The 20,986-nt window shown below is 36.0% G+C and overlaps 1 protein-coding gene across 12 annotated transcripts in view; it reads left to right on the top strand.

Annotated features, from left to right (window-relative positions):
- The window catches only part of FHIT (fragile histidine triad), a 512,804-nt gene that overhangs the window by 6,393 nt on the left and 485,425 nt on the right, over positions 1 to 20,986 (top strand). For 5 of the 12 annotated variants that reach the window (XR_006931286.1, XM_046899951.1, XM_046899952.1 and 2 more), the window contains exon 2: positions 10,025 to 10,069. The exons of 4 other annotated variants lie outside the window; for them this stretch is intronic. Coding sequence is in view for 2 of the 8 variants with exons in the window: in XM_046899951.1 (XP_046755907.1) it covers positions 10,025 to 10,069 (45 nt within the window). In the remaining 6 variants the exon portion in view is untranslated. Of the gene's footprint in view, positions 1 to 2,404; positions 2,599 to 10,024; positions 10,070 to 20,986 lie in introns of all 12 variants that reach the window. 3 more of the 12 variants (XM_046899959.1, XM_046899957.1, XM_046899955.1) reach the window with 1 other exon arrangement.

Genomic DNA, 20,986 nt, shown 5'->3' with positions numbered 1-20,986 from the left:
TTCACTTTGAAAGATCTGAGCGTGGATGAAGTGACCCAACACACACGACTGGGGTTGCTGCTGTAGATAGCCCTGCGGTAGTAGGGCTTCTGCTTCTGGAGGGAAGCATCTGCTATATCCAGTTACAAATTCATGTCGTTAGAAGGGCTTTTTCGTACTTTCTTTATGATTATTCTGAGATGTAAGTGCTTTGTTAAACCGAATAATTTCTTGTAAATGCAAAGAAGTTAAGCTTTAAAGCCAAGTAGTACAGAATCAGAACTGGTAGTGTTGAAATGCATTATTTGAAACGAAAAAAACCTCTGTCCTTGTGCAAATGCAGTTTAGTTTTGGCTAACTACTAAGTTAATGAGGTTCTCTGTTTTACTCACTTTTGTTCTTTTCTTAAAAGCAACAAAGCCAAACCTCAGTTATTCAGAAGTCTTTGTTGGTTGTATTAGACTTTATCGCTGTGGTTGCCAGCTTGAATGGAACCTTCTTGTCACCATCAGTGCCGAATGACTCTGCTGGTGGAGCTTATGTGTTCTTAATCTAAATAGATTCTTAGCTCTCCGTATCAGCGCTCCCTACAGAAGTCTAACTAAGAACTAACTTAGTCTAAGAATCAACTTGCAGTAAGCTAATTTAAGGTTTGCAAGAAGTGTAATGCTTCTTTGTTTAATTTGCCAAGTGCTGCTAAGTCAGTTGTTTGCAACTCTTGTGACGTTTGTCTGTCCACAAAGGGAAGCCAGCTAGCTTCACCTATGGCTAATTTGTGTTTGGTTCTGAGAATGTGTTCTTTGTAAGTAGAGGTTTTTCATACTTGTCAGCAGTACTCACTAGATTATTATTATCATCACTGTAGATCTTGATTTTGCTCCTCAGCTCTGAAAATCAAAGCTAATCAGCCAGAGATGTTTGAACAGCCTCCTGTATACTAAGTGGTCTACTGGGAAACTATTGGCCACTCCTATCAAAACCAATCTTTTTATATAGTTGTGTAACTTACATTTTTTTCTTCTACCTGTGAATTATTGGTAGATTTCTGTCCTTCAATTTGTCTGACAGAAGATTGTTTTAACTGTCAGAAGGGGCTTTTCTCTCTAGAGCTGAATTGAGCGCCTCTAGCTGGATACTCTGGGAAATGCAGAGGAATCTTTCCTGATGCTGAGATTTTTAAGATGGTTGTCTATCTCCAAAAAAATTTAAAGATATTATGGTTATGGTTATATGTTGTCTTTTTTCCTTAACTAGTTTTTTTTTTCTTATCTGAGTTGTTACCAAAAAACCAAGACTACCATTGTGCAAATCTGATCAAAATTATCTGTGCTGTTTTAAAGGTCAGGTGCATTCAGTGAATTTGCTTTCAAATTACTTTGTTTATTCTGTGTACGTATGCATCTTAAGCTTTAAAAAGGTCAGGAGAAGAGATTCATTTTGGAATTTAAAGAAGGTAGTTTTTTTTTTTTACTGCTGCTAACCCTTGTTAGCTTCATTTGAACTAATGAAAATTGTTTTCCTCTGTTTCTTTATTTTGCCATCAGTTTTATTTTTGTAGTGAAGCTCACTCGTTACCGAGGTGCATTCTAAAATAAAACGGCAATGCGTTAATTTAATTCTATTCTGTTTAAAATTAGGTAATGCTTGCACAAGGTAAGCTAGTTTTGTTTTGGTTTCTTGACTTACTTAATTCATGTGGCAGACTAACTTTCCTCTCTGGTGTAATGCACTTACAGAATATACAGTATTTAACTGTCTTTTGCCACAAATAAAAAACAAAATAGAGTGATGGTGCAATCCCTTGGAATTTGTAATGCTTGCTTATTAATGGTCCTATCGAACAATATATCCACAGAAGGTTTCATACGTGAGTCAATGGTGCATAACTAATTGCAGTTTTCAGTCAAGAACCAATAACGATCACAAGAAAGTGGGCTCTGTTAAATGTATATTCCTAGATATTTAGAGGAAAAAGAACCTGCATCTGAAAGGTGTCTAAACTTTGTTGTGTGTGCCCAAATTTGATGAACTTGAATCCTAGTCCAGCTGAGTGTTATGGCAATGCACTGAAACAAGGGTAACAGAGCAGGAAAAAGTAGAGTGAGAAAATATTTTTCTTTGGAGGGAGACTAATCATACTTAGCTTTGATGAGGCTGATATATAAGACTTGGTGTTGTACTTAATCAGAATTAGAAATGGGTGATTATCCACAGCATGTGGTTTATGTAAATACCTCGTATAATTCTTAGAGTCTAAAGAAACTGAATACTTATTTCCTTATCTTTTCCCAAGTTCTACAGTAATGTAGAACTCAATTCATATTAACATCCACAGCTTTATACATCATCCAATTCTGATGCTAGTGAGAAATTGTCCAACTTTCTGATGTATAATAACACTCGAAATATTTGTTCTTGTTTGTAGGTTCCAGTTCTCTTGGGTTCTGAGTGTCTTGTGAGACACACCAGAAGTCTGTAATTGGGGATGCTCAGCTCTCTCAATTTTTTCTTTGTTATTATTTCCAACTGAGCCAAGAGCAACTGCTTCTCCATGTGTGAAAATCTGGTGTACGTGTGCCTACTCAAGTCTTCTGATCTCTGAATTCTGTAGCAGACAAGGTATAATCGTGCACTTCACTGCTTTCGTGCATTTATGGTACTGTCATTCAGAAACTTCTGATGGATGCTTTTGTGTGATTTCTAGATAGAAAGCAGTAATAGGTGGCTTCAAATTGGTGTAGCTTTATCTCAGAATTTTTATGAATAATAATAAGAGTCAGAAATTTAAATACGTTGTATCTGTTCTTAAAGATTTAATTTTGAAATAGCAATGAGCCCAGAAGCTAAGAACAGTAACGGACACACAGTAATCGACTGCTCTTAATAGAGGATAAATCCATGTGCTAGTTAAGCAAATGTGAACGTGTGGGTGGCACTGCTTGGTTAGCACTGACGCTTATGTCAGGTCATTTCTGTCCTTCAGCCAAAATGTTATTTCAGGAAAAGGGTGTTGCAGTTACTCAGAGAAATAAAAGTTACTGGAGCTGACTTCATGAATGCTTACTTCTGAAGAAGCATTGTTTATTTGCGTGTTATTGTGTATCTTCATTATCTTTGCATACGTACTGAGTGTAGTAGCACAAGACTGCTTTGCCAAAGTTACTCTAGTGTTGATCAGCATTTGGATTGGGTGTTTGTAACTTGCAGTGTATGTATTACAGGTATATCGCACAGGACCACTCCTGCTTTCAAGTTCTGGTTTGTATATAATGCTAACAGGTGAAACTAAACAGGAAAACAACGTTATTATTATTATTATTTTTAATTGCAAAGAGGGCAAGTATCTATCAGTTTGTGTGTGTTATTCTTACTGCACGTGTGCTGCTCCTGTGAGTGGTTGGTATTCTGTTCTGCCAACAATACTGTGCTGATTTTGGGGACCAATTTCAAGCAAATTCTTTAAGCTGAGAAGTTGAGGCTGTGTTTTTCTTCTTAGCTTCAGAGACGTTCCATCATAAACATAAATAATATATGCAAAACATGGAAGTAAATTATACTCTGAGTATGGGCATTATTCATTCTGTCCACATATATAATGTGTTTATGCTGTTTTATCCATTTAGGATTCTGTGCTTATAATTGATGGGAATAGTTATGCATTTCTTGAGCGCTGCTTTGTTTTGAAATACGTAAACTATAGTTTCAGGAAGCTGGAAGAAAATGCTGGAGAATACAAAGAATGAAGTATTGTCAGTATTGATGAAAAACATAAATCAGAACAAACCTGTCTGATAGCATTGTTTAAATAGCTTCTCATAAATGTGTAAGATTCTTGTTAGTCCAACATCAGAGGACTAATGAATATTAATGAATGAGATCAAAGACATATTTGAAAATCAAAGCAAGTAAACAACAATTATTTTTAAAAATTATGTAAGTTTAGAACTACACAGAAATATGCATCTTTCTAACTGAATTGCTCCATGAGTAGTTTTCCTTGGAAGTATTTTTCCTGAACTATGTTTCTGCAGAACTAGATGGGCATTTATGGAACGTAAACAAAACAGATATATTTCAGATGTTGATGTATATATTTTATATAAGAAATGTTTCAATACAGTGTATTCAATACAACTATAAATTCTGCTGTTGGCTTTAGCAGGCTGGGATTTGGAACTTAAGCAGAGTCCATAATTTGGGCTTGACTTGGACTGCCTTTTGTGTCAATACAAATTAGTGAAATACCAAGAAGGAGTTTACTTTTGATGCCTCAGACTTCTGCTGTTTCCTTCTATATGTTCTGGTGTTTCTGGACAAAAGTTAGAGTATGTATATATTTCAGCTAAAGTCATTCTGTTTGAAGAGTTTGTATGTGACTCAACAAAAATTCTAAAGATTGAATGTAAGAGTAATGTCAAGAATCATCTTCACCTTACCATTTGCTTTTATAAACATATCCCTATGGCATGAACTCTATACTGCAGTTTTTTAAAGTTTGAACTGTGCATACTACTATTGTAAGGTGGAGTAAATATTGCATTGTCACAACGCAGTACAAATTGAACTTCAAAGATGCATGGAAATAATTTGAATGGATTGTTAAGTAGTACTTGTCAGTCCTCTTTAAATACATATATTTGAGTAGCACATTTTCTATTGCACTGGAGTGAAAAAACAAACAAACAAAGTGATTCATTTCTGTGAGGTAGTTTGGACTAAGTAATAGGTGTAGGCATCAGTTGGGATACCTTTTGTTTTTACTTTTCTATTCCTTTTTTTTTTTTTCCTAAATTTTGTCTGTTTGATCTTCAAAATTCAGTAAGGATTTTAATCCATTTAATGTATGAAGTTATAATGCAAATATTGTTTCAAAGGCGCAGATCTCCTGGTGCAACACAACGCAGTGTCCTGGTCATAGAGTACTCCATCCGTATGGGCAGTAGTGAACATTATTTGGCAGTTTGTGATTTCTACGAGCTTTAATGGCGATGTAGGGCTCACGAGAGGCTTCTTGAAATACTGTCAAAGTAACGGTTTCATTTTGAACCTAGATATAAAGCTAATGGTATCTAACAGCTTTTAGTGTCACTGAATCAAATTTCTCAAGTAGAAAGAGCATTTGACATTCTGTTTTAAAGTGACCGTATGTTTGACCCAGTTCTGCGATCGTGGTGTCATCACAATTGTATCTCGCTGCTGTAGGCTCTTGGAGGCTGACAAGCGGAACAAGTTGCTTTAGCTCACATAGCTCATCTGTCACATTGAGCAGCCTTCAGGTTTCTATTAGCTGAATCAAATGGGGAGAAAGCACTCCCCCTGCTCCCTGCTTATCTGTGTACTGGGCAGCATGCTCACGCTCTGGAAACAAAATGCTGGAGAAATAGGGGTTAACTGTATTTCCAGAGATGCATATGTAAGCCATCTCTAATAATTAAAAGGCGTGTGATTTTAAAAAACAGAAATAATCTCCAGGTATGAGATAGAAGGATTTGGATTACATGGAAAGTTAATTTCCGAGAAAGGCTTGTGATTACCTTATCTGAAAGGAAAAAATGAAATTCTTTTAGTTGTCCTTGGCATTGTACATTAGAGATACAATTTTATGGTTCAGCAGGGCAGTGACAGTCATCTGCGTCTTCATGGTGAGCACTTCCTTAGCATTTGAAATGTGTGAACTGTGGAGATTTTATTATATTTTCCCAAAATAGCATAGCTGAGAATTTTGTATGCTGTAGGCCAAATAATCTTACTGTAATCTCAACACAAAGCCCTTTGAAGTTCTCTGAGAGTGATGTTATGGCACTGATTTTGTGCAAGTTGCTCTTTGAAGTTTATATGTGAGCGGCCTGACTGCTGTACTCTTGCAGTGACCAATTAGCATTCTTCATTTTGAGAGTATTGGCAAAAGAAGCACTAGGCATGATGGTTAGTAAATGTTGATGAAAGTTTTTCCCATATCAAACAGGATATTTCTTTTCCAGCCTTTCAAAATTACGATAGGTTTTTTTGAAATGCTTTTTTCCAGAGTAACTGTCAAATGGTCTTATTCAGCTTGGGAGACAGTAATCAGTAGTAACACTCCATTTAGGGTAATTAAATTGAATGCTATAGGAAAGTACATAATGCTTCAATTTGTGTTCAGTTGAATTTGGCTATTCAACTTTGATGGGAATTCCACTGAACTAAACATTTCATTTTACAGTAATACACCGTTTAACTCTTATCTGAGTAAAATTTGGAAAGCGAGTGTTTCATTGATCCTTGTGTTTATTTGTAGAAACCACTTAAGACTTTTCTGATCATGATTTTTGGTTCTGAATTAGCAGATTTTGTTTTATTTTTTTTAGTATTTAAGGTACTGAATGCTGCTTTTTGATTGAACTTTTTCCTGTAGGAACACTGAAGGTAAATATATATAACTTTGAATATTGATAATAAATTTGTATCCTTAAAATCTGTTTGATAGCTTACAAATACATTTTAAAATAATTGATGATGTTAAGCATTTGGGGGAAATAAGGGTTGAATTTTAAAATACATTAAGCTGTGTTGTAGTAGACGTAAAATACTTAACTTTTTTAAAATTCATTACAGGTCTTACAATAATGAGATGATTCGTGTAGTGATGTTTTGTATAACTTTCTGCTTTGGCCTACTTTTCTCCTACATTAAGATGTCATTCCTCTAAATACATACAAAAATATGTAGCTCGTCAGTACAGCTAATATTGGTAACTGTAACGTGAAAATGTGCACATTCAAAGGTATGCTTGCAAGACTGTGACTTCTTAGAGAGAAGACATATCCTTAGGTTATTTTACATTTTTTTAGATACTGCTGTGAATTGCCTTTTCAAATTTACATCAACTTGCATCTAATTAGATATGTGTTTGCCTGATATTTAAGAATAACTTAAACTAATTTAAGTGCAAAACTGACTGCAAGTATAATTTTAATATGGAAAACTAATCGTGCTATGCTGGTATGGATTTTCTGGTTTACTCTTGGAGCATTTTTTTTTAATTATCTTTTTGAGTCAGTAGTCTCAGCAAAGTAGCTCTGTATGAAATGCTGAGGCTGCTGGGTGTAGTATTTGGAGATGCACAGCATTAAGTTAAAGTATTTGTGGAATTGTTTTAAGACTTTTTTATTTAAAAGAGTGTGCTGATGATGTGTTTATCCATTGCTGCCATAAACACACAGCGCCTTACACGTGACTATGCTGTGCATCTTAAAATGTCCCTATGTGGATACAAAATATACTTTCTTTATCATGAGAATAAAAGCTTCATTGATGGTGGACACCAAGGGTTCTTAAGAAAACAATTACCAGAACTGATGATGATTTGAGGCATCAGTGTAGAAACATGGTGTTAGAAGGCAGACGATCACATTCTGACTTTATCAAGGAACAGCTGCAGCTGGGGTGGTTTTTTTTTTTTCTATGAAGAATGATTGTGGCAGGCCTCAGGTAAAATAGTCTGTGTGTGGCAGATATCAGAAGTACACTCTGATGTTTAAGAATGGAGTACGCTGTACTGGGGGGAGAAGCCTGTTATTAATACTGAGTTTATTCAAAGCGATGCTGTACAAAATTACTCGAAAGGAATACACTACTGATACTTTCATGGAGGAAATAATAAGCAGAGCCATTATAAACTAATAAAAGGGCAATGGAAGGTATGACATGTGAATTACAAAAATATAAATACACGGGCTGCACAGTTTCAGAGGAGTAGACGTGTCATCCTGTGGTAGTGGATGCGTAGTGAATTGCACAAGATCTGAAAAAATGGCGACTGCATTTGTCATATCTAAGGGGAAAGTCAAAGTGTGTGCCTGCCCAGAACCCTATCAGTGATAAAATGATTGCTTTAGGAGATACCAATCAATATGACTATCATAGAGTAGAATGACTGATGCCATTCCAGCTGATGAGCTCTGTGGGTGGCTTGGAGAGCTGTGAAATAACACACACACACACACACACACACAAACACCTTCTTTTTACTCAGAAAATGTGTGGAAAATATGAAAATAAGACTAATACAAATGAGATGGGATACCATGTCCTAGGTTTGAAAAATGAGATAAAGGCGCTCAGCTGAATTCCATTCATTTGGTCTTTGTAGACAGCAGCCACACAGATGAGAGCATTAACAGAGCACTGGAATGGCTGTTGGTCATCTTGAAGACTGGGAGTTTAATAACTACCCACAGGGCAGTTTGTTGATGAAACTTGTTATTAGCCTGTTTAATAAGTGACATCATCTGTATAATTTAAAGACCTACTGGTTTGGTCAAAAGCCACTTCACTTTAATCCATTTGATAACCGTTTTCTAGCTTAAATTTTGGCTTATACAAATTGATCTTTTGACTCTGTTTAGTTGTCTCGCTAACAAAGGTATGGGATAGTTCCCCTGTAACTTATCCTTTTACTGATTCATAAATAATTAGTTCCAAATATTTATTTTGTGAGCCTTTGTAGCCTCAAAGTGCAGGAAGGAGAAGATACTGTAAAGGTAAGTGCATTTGTTGTGTTTTGTTGACAAACATTGCCACACATCCTTTGCTGTTATATTCACAGACGTAAAGTTCATGGATTAAAGATAAAGCTGACAGGACAACTTCTTTAGCCACCTGGCGTTCCTACCATACAAAACTGCTGAGCGGTAGTTAGAGGGAAAGTGTAAAGAAAGTTGATGTGCTGAGGGTGGCCGAATCTTAGAGAACGATTGCTGACTTTAGCTTTGTTCACAGTAGTTAAGGTATTCTGGTGTAGTAATGTTTGCAAAGATTAATGCTACGTGTATTTAAAAATAAATGCACTGGTTTTGCTTCTGGTCATTAGTTCAGTAGTGCTAGGTATGGGAAAAAAATTGTTAAAAGTGGTATTTTTTGTGATTCTTCTGAATTTACATGAGGCTTGCCTGTATAATTGCATTTCTACAGGAGACAGGAGATCAGATGCATAATATTGCAGAGATCTCATTCCCCCTCCTTGCCTCCACCCCACTCTGTACTCAGTAATTTCTGTGGATAAATCCCTGAGATTAAAGTAACTGAGGATGATAGTTAGATATGTACAAAGTGTCTTGGTAACTTTAGTATCTGAAGAGAATTTAACATTCTTAGAATTACTTATTCTTTGATTTGTATTTAAAATGGAAATATACGGGTTGTTTGGTTTTTCTCTTTTTAGGAAAAAAGGAGAGTGTATAATGCATTAAGCACTGTGGCAAAGACTCATTTTCATCCTGTGATCTCACCTGTGGTTTCAATAAGTTCTTCCTTTCATTTTGAGATTCTCAGATGTCAGCTTAGGAAGAGTTGAACTTTGATATCAGAGTTCAGTGATACCAATTCCAGTATCCCAGAAAAGAACTGTGATAATTAAAGGAGTCTGCAGCACAAAAGGAAGATTTAGAAATGAGAGACAGTCACATTATGCAGTGAAATTTAAACTAGTATAGACGTGTGTTGTCATGAGTTATAACTAACTGTGATCAACTGTTGAAACGTTTGTTAAACAACAGATTTGTGTGATATAGAAGAAATGAATGTGTTGTATGGGTTTGATATTTTTCTGTGCCTGTTTTTGTTTTATGACATGGTAAATTGATTTTTAATGTTTATATGCACAGTTAAGCTGTTTATAGGTAGATGAATGCACACAAAAAATTGAAATTGGAACAGATATTTGTGGGGAGTATTTTCAAAGGAAAACTTTTGAGGTGCAGGGAAGTATACTTGTGTGTGACAGCAGTGCTGTGTAGGTTTACAGCTGCTTGTACCTGCTTCATCTCCTGTTTAATTATAGTTATTAACAGGCACTCACCTGTTGTATTGCATGTGATAGGTGGCCTGTAAGCTAAATACGCATGCATTAATCCTTACTGTGTTCATATTCAGCTTAGAGTTTTGGCTTGCATTTCTCTGCTCCTGGCTCCCTTTATGCGGTTTTTATTTCGGTAAAGATTCCTTTGTGTCTGCATCCTTTACATGGCTGCAGTACTTTTAAGATGCTTTTTTTTTTTTTCCCCAGATGGCCTCCTTCATGAGCCTGATGTTCCTAGGGAAATTGTCTGTGGTAAAGTATTTGTGCATATATATGTGTATGCATAAATATATATACATTCACACATACATATATGTATACACACACTTTGAAAATATAATCGCGTGGAACCACATGGGTTGAATTCTGTTGTGTAAATTTTCTGAATTTGAAAGTAGCTGACTTTGGAAACTTGTCTCTACATCCTGTAAAATATAGAATTAATATGTCCTTGTAATTTACATGTAGGAGCTATTTACATAGAGCATACTTATAGAAATAGAATAACAATTATATTATTGACACGTTGTGTGCAAGTGTCATCAAATATAGGTTCCCTTTTACCAAACACAATTGGTAAGTCCTTAGCAATCCCCTGATAAACACTTCTGCTTTAAGGTCAGCCCAGACCTCATGGACTGCTTTTGCTTTCTTTGATAAAAGCAGAAGCAAGCATGCCAAATTGCTTTCCTCCAGCTTAACCCTAGCACCGTTTGAATTCATAAATGCTACAAAAGGGAAGCTTATAAACGCATGCAACACTGAAGTGGAAAAATGTCATGCCTACCTAATCTATTTCCTGGGAAGAGGGGAAAATCTTTTTATTCCTTTTATTCCTCAAGTCTCAGTAAATATGAGTTTTGAATCTTATGCTTAGAATCAAGAATTGTCTTTCATATTTTCAATGGCTATAAAGCCAACATTTTCTGCCTTTGATATATTGTCTCTGAAATGAGACAATAAAGTAGTCTTTCTTTTGCTGTATTGAATTAGAATAGCAATCTGTGTTTTACATTTTTTTCACTTTTTCGGTACTTGTTTATACAGTACCTGTTAAATGGCTGTTTTTCTGAAGCTTTTGGTTTCAAGATAAAGTATTCAAGTGGTAGCACACCATTTAGCAGATGAAACAAAGTAATGCTGCACAAGGACTCTGGATGGTGTCTAGTTTACAGAAGCATTAGAAATGGCATAAATGGGAGTTTTGCTGTGCTTTGATAGTATACATAGTTTAAAATAACTGGAATGGAAAGAAAATGATCTTAAGATAGCGCGCTTGAGAGAGAAGAGGGTTTTCACACTGCAAACAGGGTTGTTCTTAGAGGTGGGGAGGGAATCATGCTGTGGTATTTCTATCATCAAGTTTTTGCCATAGGTTTTTAGTTCAGCACAAACTCTGTTTGCAGCAGAGACTCTGCAGTGGGTGTTTTTTCAGAGTTGAGGAAGATGGAGTCTTAAGAAAGGAAGTGAAGATGAAGTAATAGTGGCTGAGGTTTAGTGCTTGTGTTGACTACTGCACGTTTTTGTATGTATAAGTTTAACAGCTGAATGAAGTAATTTTTCATTTGCTTGTGTTGTCTTAAATACTTCACATACAACTAAGGTGATATTGTGGTCACAGTTTTTAATTTCTTGTTCACGGATTATGACTGGTGAGTACTGAGTCTTGTCTTGAGTTGTAGATAGTATGGAAAAATGGCTTTTGTCAAGGACACTACTAGGTTATACATGTTGTTCCTTTTCAAAAACACAAAAAAGAATTTTTACCAAGAGTGGAATATAGGTGCCTGTAGCTTGTACAAATATTTCTTTGTACTTCACATACGCTATAGGGATTTTAAATACATATTGTGTTTTTTTAAAGTATCCATGAGTGCTGGTGGTTTTTATCATTTTATGGAGGAGTTATTTCAGATTTCTGGATGTTGGTACAGAAACAGTGCTTGGAAGAATTTTCTGATTGCTCATATTTGTCAGTAAATTTGCTGCAAGAGCCCTGCAGGCCTTGTCCTTCAAATTTCCAAGGATTGTTTTCAACACCTTGAAAATGAGGATTATACCTTTCAGGCTACATGCCATGAGACTGTACAGGTTTTCTACTTAGTAGCTGCCAAATTTATGTTTGAATTTAGGTATGGATTACTTAACATGGTAGCATGTTTTCCTGGTGGCTGCATCATATGACATTAAAATTCCCTGTATCATAATAGGAAAAAAAAAAATACAGTGGCATCATACTACACGAAATGTGAACTTTACCAAAATTCAAATTCTGCAATGCTTCTTCTTATCTAGGAGATTCAGAGGATACTAGAAATTGCCATTGTTTCAGGCTTAGTGTCCCATTGTTATATGAGTACTTGGGTAAGGTGGAAACATTTGTAGTAATCAGTCAGAACTGTTTTTTGTGAGTGAAATAAAACCATTAACCTCTGTAAGCTGTTATCATTGGAAACATCTTTGGTTTGCTTTCCTGAAGGTGGTTTAATGGTGTTATAAACTGCTACCTTGAATCAGGTGAATCTACAAACAGAATTTAAGGAATAATGTGTTCCTCAAGTTTTAAAGATGTGTAACTAATACCTCATGTCTTATCAACAAGTTTTACTTTGTCTCATCATAAGCATTCCAATTTAAAACAATGTAGGTATAAAGTTGAAAATCTATACCTAACAGATGCTGGATTGTTCTATTTTGAAAGATGCTACTTAACCCAAGTGCCGGTCTTTTCTCAAGGAGCAGTTTGTTGTAGTGTCAAGCCTTAAATAAGACAGATAATTCTTAAGTTAAAATCACCTTCCTTCTAAATGTTATCAATTCTTAAAAAAAGACAAGACTATTTCAGTTGATAGTCTGTCAACCAAGTGAGAGATCAGCAGAATTTTATAGAATGCAGATGGCACAGAAAGATGTAGCATTTCAGTGCTAGCACACATTTTTCATTATCTGTCTGATGACAATCTGGTTATTAGGTTGTTATTTTTCTCACAAATTGGAGCATGTGGCTAATAATTAGATTGCTTTAAAGCCCGTTCAAAATGCTGATGTGTTTCTCATAATCCTTTTGCCCTGGGTTGCATTTGCTAAGGGCTAGCTTCTTTGATTTGGGGGGAGGGGGAAGGGAACAAAAAACAAACAAACAAAAAAAAACCCATGAACTTGTTCATTGGGCTAAACATGAAAAATGCAGTTATGCCTGATTTCTAGAGAGAATATAATGTGCAACAGAATTCTCTCAGTGCCATACTCTTGAAGCCTTACCTTCTGAGCAGAAATGGCAAAAAGAAGTTCAGATTACACTTAGAGGGATTCCACTTAGTCATAGTTGATCTGAAATAAAATTTTAGTCATTGAATTTGGTATTTTAGCCTGTTAATTTTTTTAAGTGCTTTAAGAACTGCAGCAAAATACATTGGTCTGATTAACTATGTTCTGCTTACGCTACAAAACAGTCCAGTCTTTGCACCAGCATATGAAGGATTTTATAAAGGAACTGTTTGTGTTTATGGTAGTTAAATCACACAGTCATTGTTTATTTTTTTTGTATACTTCAAAACTGTCCACATATGAAACCTACATGATAAGTCTTCATCCAATGGAAACTGCTATCCATTTCTTACTATTAAGAAAGGTAGGTGTGTTAAAATAACTTTTAGGTACTGCTGTATGATAGCAGAAAGACTCAAAGACTCTCAAGACTTGGACAGACTGGAGAGTTGGGCAGGGAGGAACCTGATGCGGTTTAACAAGAGCAAGTTTGAAGTCTTACAGCATACATCAGTAAAGGTTAGGGGATAACCTGCTGGAGAGGAGCTCTGTGGAAAAGGACCTGGGGGTCCTTGTGCATAACAGGTTGGCTGTGAGCCAGCAGTGTGCCTTTGTGGCCAAGAAGGCCAATGCTATCCTGGGGTACATTAGAAAGGAGCATAGCCAGCAGGTCAGGGAGGTGATACTCCTCCTCTACTCTACTCTGATGAGGCCAAATTTAGACTACTGTGTTCAGTTCTGGGCTCCCCAGTTCAAAAAAATCTGTGATCTCCTAGATCCAGCAGAGGGCTGCAAAGATGATTAAAGGCCTCGGGTAATCACAAAGATTATTAGGGCAAGATTATTAGGCCTAAAACTTGAACACAGGAAGTTCTGTACTAACATGTGGAAGAACTTCTTTGTGGTAAGGATGATGAAACACTGGAACAGGCTGCCCAGAGAGGTTGTGGAGTCTCCTTCAATGGAGATAGGCATCCAGATGGCTCTGGACTACCTGTGCAACCTATTGTAGGGTACCTGCTTTAGCAGGAGTTTTGGACTCGATGGTCTCTTGAGGTCCCTTCCAACCCCTGTGATTCTGTTATTTAAAAAATGGTTACTGAAAGGTTCATAAAGCTACCTGGAAAGCATTCAAGTCACTAGGAACCTCTTCTGATGCTAAGATTTAGAAAAGGGCTTTGAATATTTTATAGGGAAACTTGACATATTAAACGTACTCCCTGTTGGTACCCTCAGGATAAAGATGAAGGTAATGTGTAGAACCATTCAACTGTCTTTTGAGCAGATGCAAGCCCAAACTTGGAATCAAAAGACTAGGCGCTGAGGGCCAGGCTATCAGAAAAATTTAAAGAGAGACTTATTTTGTTCAACTGTGCTTCCACCCACTGGGGGTAAATATTTCTGCAGGAATAACCATTGAAATGCATCATCACCCTGGCAAGATAATTCTGTTAGGATTAGCAACAGGGATAGTACATGTCACTGCAGATGTTAGACATCCTTTAAACTAATTCAATTAGGTAGACTGACAAAAGGTTAATGCAAGTCAATTTTTAAAAAGGACATTCTTTATCATGCACTTCTGAAATTGTTGTTTTGAACTCTTGAGTAGAAATCAACTGAAGATTCTAATTTTGTATCTCCTACTGTATCCTGTCAACATAAAAAGCTGGCTTAATTCAATGAGATTTTCAATTTATATCTAAAGTGTAATTTTCATTACTTATGCACCGCTTCACCATTATTCCTGCTTATCCATTCTAGATGTATGTAATGCCATTTTTGTATGATGGCAAAGTTTAATATCTAAATAATCATACTGCAGCAGTATTGTAAGATATAGTATTTCAGATTTAAAAGCAGAAAATTACAACCATTTAAATCAAAGCTGCAGTGTTTTGTTATCCCTAAAGTTCAGTGACTACTCAGTAACACTACAGTAATACTGTAAATTCCTTTTCATTAAATATTTCTCCAGAAACCTTTTGTTATCATCTCTAAGCCTGCATCACACTTTTGTGTCTTTAATTATTGTCTTTCCCCCTCATTTTCAAACAAAAGGAGAGTTTGTTGGAATCTATACTGATCTTCTTAGTAGACTGAGATGAGTAAAGAAGGCAGAAACTTAGCAGTTTGTTCCTGCTGCTTTCCCAGAAGGCTGTCACTCTGTGCCCAGAGGACCTATCTGAGATAGGCTGAGGTTTCCATGAGATGGAATGCTGAGGAGTGGCTTCGTTGTAGTGAATATCACACTTGGATTCAGTGCTACAAAGCGAGGATGGCCTTTTGCCATGTCCTTGTTATGAAATGTCATAGTTTTTCACCTCTCAGATGTGCTGTCCTTAATGGTTAGAACTAAGCAGCTACAGTACCTAATTGATTCTTCTTTTTACTGATCTCAGTATTCTGTACTCAGCTTGAGAGAGCATAAATTCCTTCCCTGATTCACACATATGATTTAAAATATCAGTAGACCTCCTTACATTCATTACTATAAAAATGACATATTTAGATTACCAATATTTTGCTTAGCTAATCAATGTTTTATTTAAATCAGAGTTTTAGAAATGTTTAGTTAAATGTATTAAATGGTGAACATGAACTTGGACAACAAAAGCAAGTCTGAGGTTCTTTGATTTGGCTTTGGGAGAAAAACCTATGAATTTCTGCTTCAAATGAAATCAGCATTTCCATCTTAAATTTTTGATACTTTATATTTTTGCTTCAGGTTGACTTATGCTTCTTGAAATGAAGGTGCAAGTCAATACTAACTGAAGGCAAATACTCTTTGTTTGAAAGACTGGCATAAATTCACATCTATTTCAGGTAGTATTGAATATACTCTGAAGTTCCATTAAAATTCTTAGAGTGTTTGGGAGTCAGGATGCAAAGAAAATATCTCACTTCGATTTATACTGTTTTTTACTACAGCACTGCTTTAGTTTGGCTTGTTTTTTTTTTTTTCTTGCTTTAATTTTTTGCTAGTTCTACAAGTTAGAGGATGGCAATAAGAGAGATGAAAAGGGGATCTTGGTTTGTCTGGGAACGTAACAATACAGAACACATTTGAAGAGATTTTTTCATTGCATTGACATTGTTTATCAGTGTTTTGCTAGGCATGAACAGGTAGAAGGAACAGAGGCAGGCAGAGTTACTATCTTCAGCATTAAGATGAACTGAAGTTAATAATGTATTGCTATACATCAACAACTTGAGAATTTTTTCAGAAGACATTTTGATGAGTTCAGAGAGAAGTTGGTGGTATCATTAAATAAGTTGGCAACTTCTGTAACCAGCTTTTTGTATTATAGCTCAAGGGAAAGTCAATAAGCTTTGATTCCTAGGATTAATGTAATTATTTTGTGGTTTTTTTTTCCTGGCTCCTTCTGAGGAAGGCTGCAGTAATATAATATCAGATGGCCAAAAGCAATTCAGAAAGCCAGTGTCCCATAGGATGACGTACAAACGTAGGAAGACTGGGGGTGGAATAAATCATTTTCTCTGATCTTGTTAGCAATTAAATTATTACAGAGAAGCAAATGTACAGGCAGTGCTAATGCCAGAATATTCTGAGAGGAAGAGAAGCATAAGCTTCTTTGATTACAAAGTACTATTTTTAAAGTGTTTTTTCCTTCCTCTCACCTACAGTATTTTCCTTACACAATGCACAAGTGTTTTCCTTACCATTTGTTTTGGTCATTTTAACAGGCTACTAGGTCAGTTCCTGCTCTTGTATCTATGATGTCTATATCTGTGATTGTACTTAGTCTCAGGAGGGAAAATAGTTTGTTCAAAACAGAATATCCTGGAAGCATATATATATATATGTATATGTATATATATATATATAGATAGATAGATATGTATATATATGTATGTATATATGTTTTCTTTAGTCTTATTTGCAGGATTCAAGAAGCAAAAGTTATATCCTGAAAACAGTGGATTTTGAAGTGTTCTAAGCATTTTTTTTCCTATTTATTTATTTATTTATTTATTCAGTGTTACTTGGATGCCCAATACAAGAAGACAGTTTTAAATACCTAAGTTTTATCCATGGAACTCCATGCACAGAACTCTAGTAGTAGTTCTGTCTCTAAGCATAAAATGTAATAGACGTAACACACACAAAGAGAAATCTTGCCAGCTCCAAGGAGAGAATGCTGTAAGGTGTTATTCCGACCGTATGACCTCTGTATATCTTATTTTGTGCCAGTTCCTCTTGGAAAGTGCATCCTGTCCCAGGACAGTGCTCCTTGGAGCAGCTGCTCTGGAGATGATGCTGGAGGAAGTCCACCGGGGTTCAGTAGAACTAACAGTTCCAGAACTAGCTCCATTACATGTCTGCTGGAAACCACCTTTGGCAAGCCCTGCTGTTCTGTTCCCACCTGAGAGCTACACTATCTATAGGAAGCATTTCCTTCCACCAGTCAGGCAGACTTTGACCCAGAAGTCTTTGCTTTCCATCCCTACTTCTGCAAGCATTAGTGTGAATTATGGAAGTGCAGCAGAGGCTGTATTCCAGAAGCACTTCACCTGAAGTGAGAAGTGAAGCCTAGAACACCCTATTGAGACTGAGTTATTTTCACAGCCTTTCTCAAGAGGCTGTAAGTTGAAGTCACCATAGGAACTGTTATTTAGAGCTGGCCAACTCCATTCTGCTTGAAGTGTCCTGTACAGCAGTAAAGTTGATGGGGTGTCATTTAGCAGCTGTGGTCACAGAGATCTGCTTCTGCAGTCACTTGAATAGGTAGCAATTAGCAGCCATCATAGAAGGTTAACTTCAGTGTTAGTCTCACTGCAAGCCAGTCCTGAAGTGTCAAACCTTAAAAGCTATAACTTCACAAATACAATTCCATGCAAATCTAGCTTTCATAATCCAGGATTTGATGTGCAATGTTTTCTAGTTAAATCCTGAAATTATTTGGAAATTGTCAGTTACTGTTAAGAATAATGTTCTGGGTGGTTAAACTTAAGGGTAATTTTTTCAGATGCACTGAAGTGACTGAAGAGCATAAGCCCCAATTTTTCAAGAGGCTTGTCTTTTGCTAAGGTTACATTTCTTTACCTGATGAATTCAGTGAATTAAATACCACTGAATTGGCTACTTAGTCGTTTCTCTACACGATCATTCCCTAGGTAAACATTTGTAGTTCACGCTAATGTAGGATGCTTTTGTGTGATGCACCACCTTACAGTTACTACAAACTGAGACATCCAGCAAATTAGGAGCTTGTAGAATGATTATTCTTACCTTTACCACACAATAACCTCCCCAGGCTGCTTGGAGCCACACAAAGCAATTACTGCTTCCGATGACCCAGCTAAGTATGTTTTATGAATTCCACTATGTGCATTATTAGGTGTCTGAGAGCTTGTTGCCCTGCATGGTGATTAGATTGTGAGATCTTCAAAACAAGGATAAGACTTGTAGGTCACTCAGGTACTTTGGAAAATGGAATTTCTTGATGTTTATCTGGTATAACTGATATTTTGTGGCATTTAATGGAGAAACTTTCTGACTACGTGTAAAGCTGAACCTGAATGATGTAGTCTGTTCCTTCCTTTAGTTTGCTGTCATTTTTCTTAATTGTCTTTTAGTAGGAACTGATCAGAAGAGCAGACTGTTGTCTGTTTTGTGTTGTTTTGTATAGCTTTAAGTAGCATTACATTCAGAAATACTGACGGGCCTTGCACAGACCATGATCTTTTCCTTTTTTCCTTGCCTTCTGGGGTTGTTAGCGGTCCTTGACAATTGAGGCAGGTTCTTCTGTTGTGTAACTAAAGCTTGAAAAATCTATAGTGTTGTTCTTCAATTTCATGTTTGTGTGTTTGATAGTGCCCACGTGATCCCATGATTCTTTGCCACACAGGTTCAGTGCACTGACTCACAAATGCGTCTGCCCAACATGACAGGAGAAAACAGGATTTTTCATAACTAAGGAAAACATGAATGTTGAAAGAATACATATTCAGTGAAGGCAAATAAATGATTTTTCTCAATTGTTGGTTTTCCTAATTACATGGTTGTTATCCTGCTGAAGTCCTGCAGGTAATGTAACAGCTTGTGTTGAACTCCTTTGTTTTGTCACTGTCTTAGAATACTTTTTCTCTTTTGTTTTTTTCTTTTAATTATTATTTCCTGAAGACAGAACTTCATCTTTCTCAAACATTTATTTTGCATTTTGAAGTAATCTTTAGATGATGTCCTTTGAAAATATATCATATTGGAGCATTAACTATGCAATTGAGTCCTTGAAAAATGTGGAAGTCCTGGGTATGTGAGGCTTGCCTGGAACAGGGTTTTTGTAGTAGACAGACAGTAATAGGATTATTATTATTATTATTATTGTTATTATTATTTGGAACCTTGAGTGGTAGTAACTGTCATTAATCTTTACACCGGCAATACCAAGGTATTGCATATGGAATATGTCATAAAGGTAGTATGCAAGTACTATTCTGAATAAAAATAATGCTCATTAGCACATAGCAAAGATGTGAAACATATTGTGAAGCATCCTGTACACTTCACCGTTGTAGCACCAGACACTAGTTGATATATAGGTAATTAATGGATTTAATGGCTTTTTGCATGCTTACTTGAAAATTAAAATGGGAAGTTGTAATTAAATGGTAGCATCAAAATATTATTTTTACTTAATGTATTTCGTAGGTGTTTGTGCACAGATCCATGAACTCCTATTCATGGTGCAAATGCTTGTGTAAGAATTAAGTTCAAAACCCCGAATGACCAAGCAAATTTGATAGTTTGAAGTAATCTTCCACAGGCAGTTGGCTGTATGACTAATAGAATTATGTATGCGTAAAATTGCTTTTACTGTAGAAGCCAAAATGCAGAATAATAGCTTGTCAAACTGTCATTTGCAAGTGAGATCATAGATTTCGTTGTCCAAATTAGGTTGTGTTCTCTTTCTTTTGTCAGGTCACATTCTAATAACCATATTGTGCATTAAACCCTGTGATTATCTGAACACTTGACAGATGGTAGGCTGTTAATTTATATGTAAGAGACAGTGATTGCCTGTGCAGTAATGATATTCAACAAAATATGAAATGTCAAAATTGACTATTTTGTTATGTTTTTATTTGACTTATTTCAGAGAGGTAATTCTAGCAGAGTAATTTTTTCATAGCTAAGCATATGCTTCATTCACTAGTGCTAACAGGCTTTGGGCTTTGAAGTCTTACATTGAGAGTTGTTTGTTTGTTGGTCAGGAGTACAGTAACATTGTATGGTGACAATGATAAGTGTAATTATATTTATTAATCCGATGATTTAAATATATACTACTTGATTTTAAGGAAAATAGGTTATTTTAGATGACTTAAGGTTTCATATCTTTCTGACCAATTAGATTTATGTTAATGTAACTGTTGTAGCTTTATATCAGAAGTCTGTTAAATTACTGAAATGAGTAGGTAGATTCTCCTAACAACTTCAGTGATCATTTTAACTCACTCTGAAGATGTTACAGGATATAATCCATCCAAGCCCAAGGGATTTTGCCCTCTGAATTTGACAGGTATTTGGGCTTTTAAAACAACTGGGGGTAAAAACAGTCAAAAGCAGTGCAATTTAGTACCACACGCATTGCTGCAAACTACATGAATGTCATGGATGTGCCTCCTGACTTGATTTTAGTTTATCTTCATCAAAGTGATGTTTTAGAATCCTCTTTGGGAGCAGTTGTTTCAAGGAGTTAAAGATTTGATGAAAAGAACTTGAAAGAGTACTCCAAGTGTATTGAAAGAGAGAAAAGGAATGGAAAGAACATTGTCATATTTTACACAGTAACTAACTTCAACAGATTGATCTCTCCTTGGACAGTAGGCTCCTTCACAAATACTGTGACTATTCATTGCTATTAGCTTGTAGAT

The sequence above is a fragment of the Gallus gallus genome, chromosome 12 (genome assembly GCF_016699485.2).
Source record: "Gallus gallus isolate bGalGal1 chromosome 12, bGalGal1.mat.broiler.GRCg7b, whole genome shotgun sequence".
NCBI classification, from domain to species: domain Eukaryota; kingdom Metazoa; phylum Chordata; class Aves; order Galliformes; family Phasianidae; genus Gallus; species Gallus gallus.
Note: the sequence above shows the minus strand (reverse complement) of the source record. Positions and strands in the feature narration are given on the sequence as shown.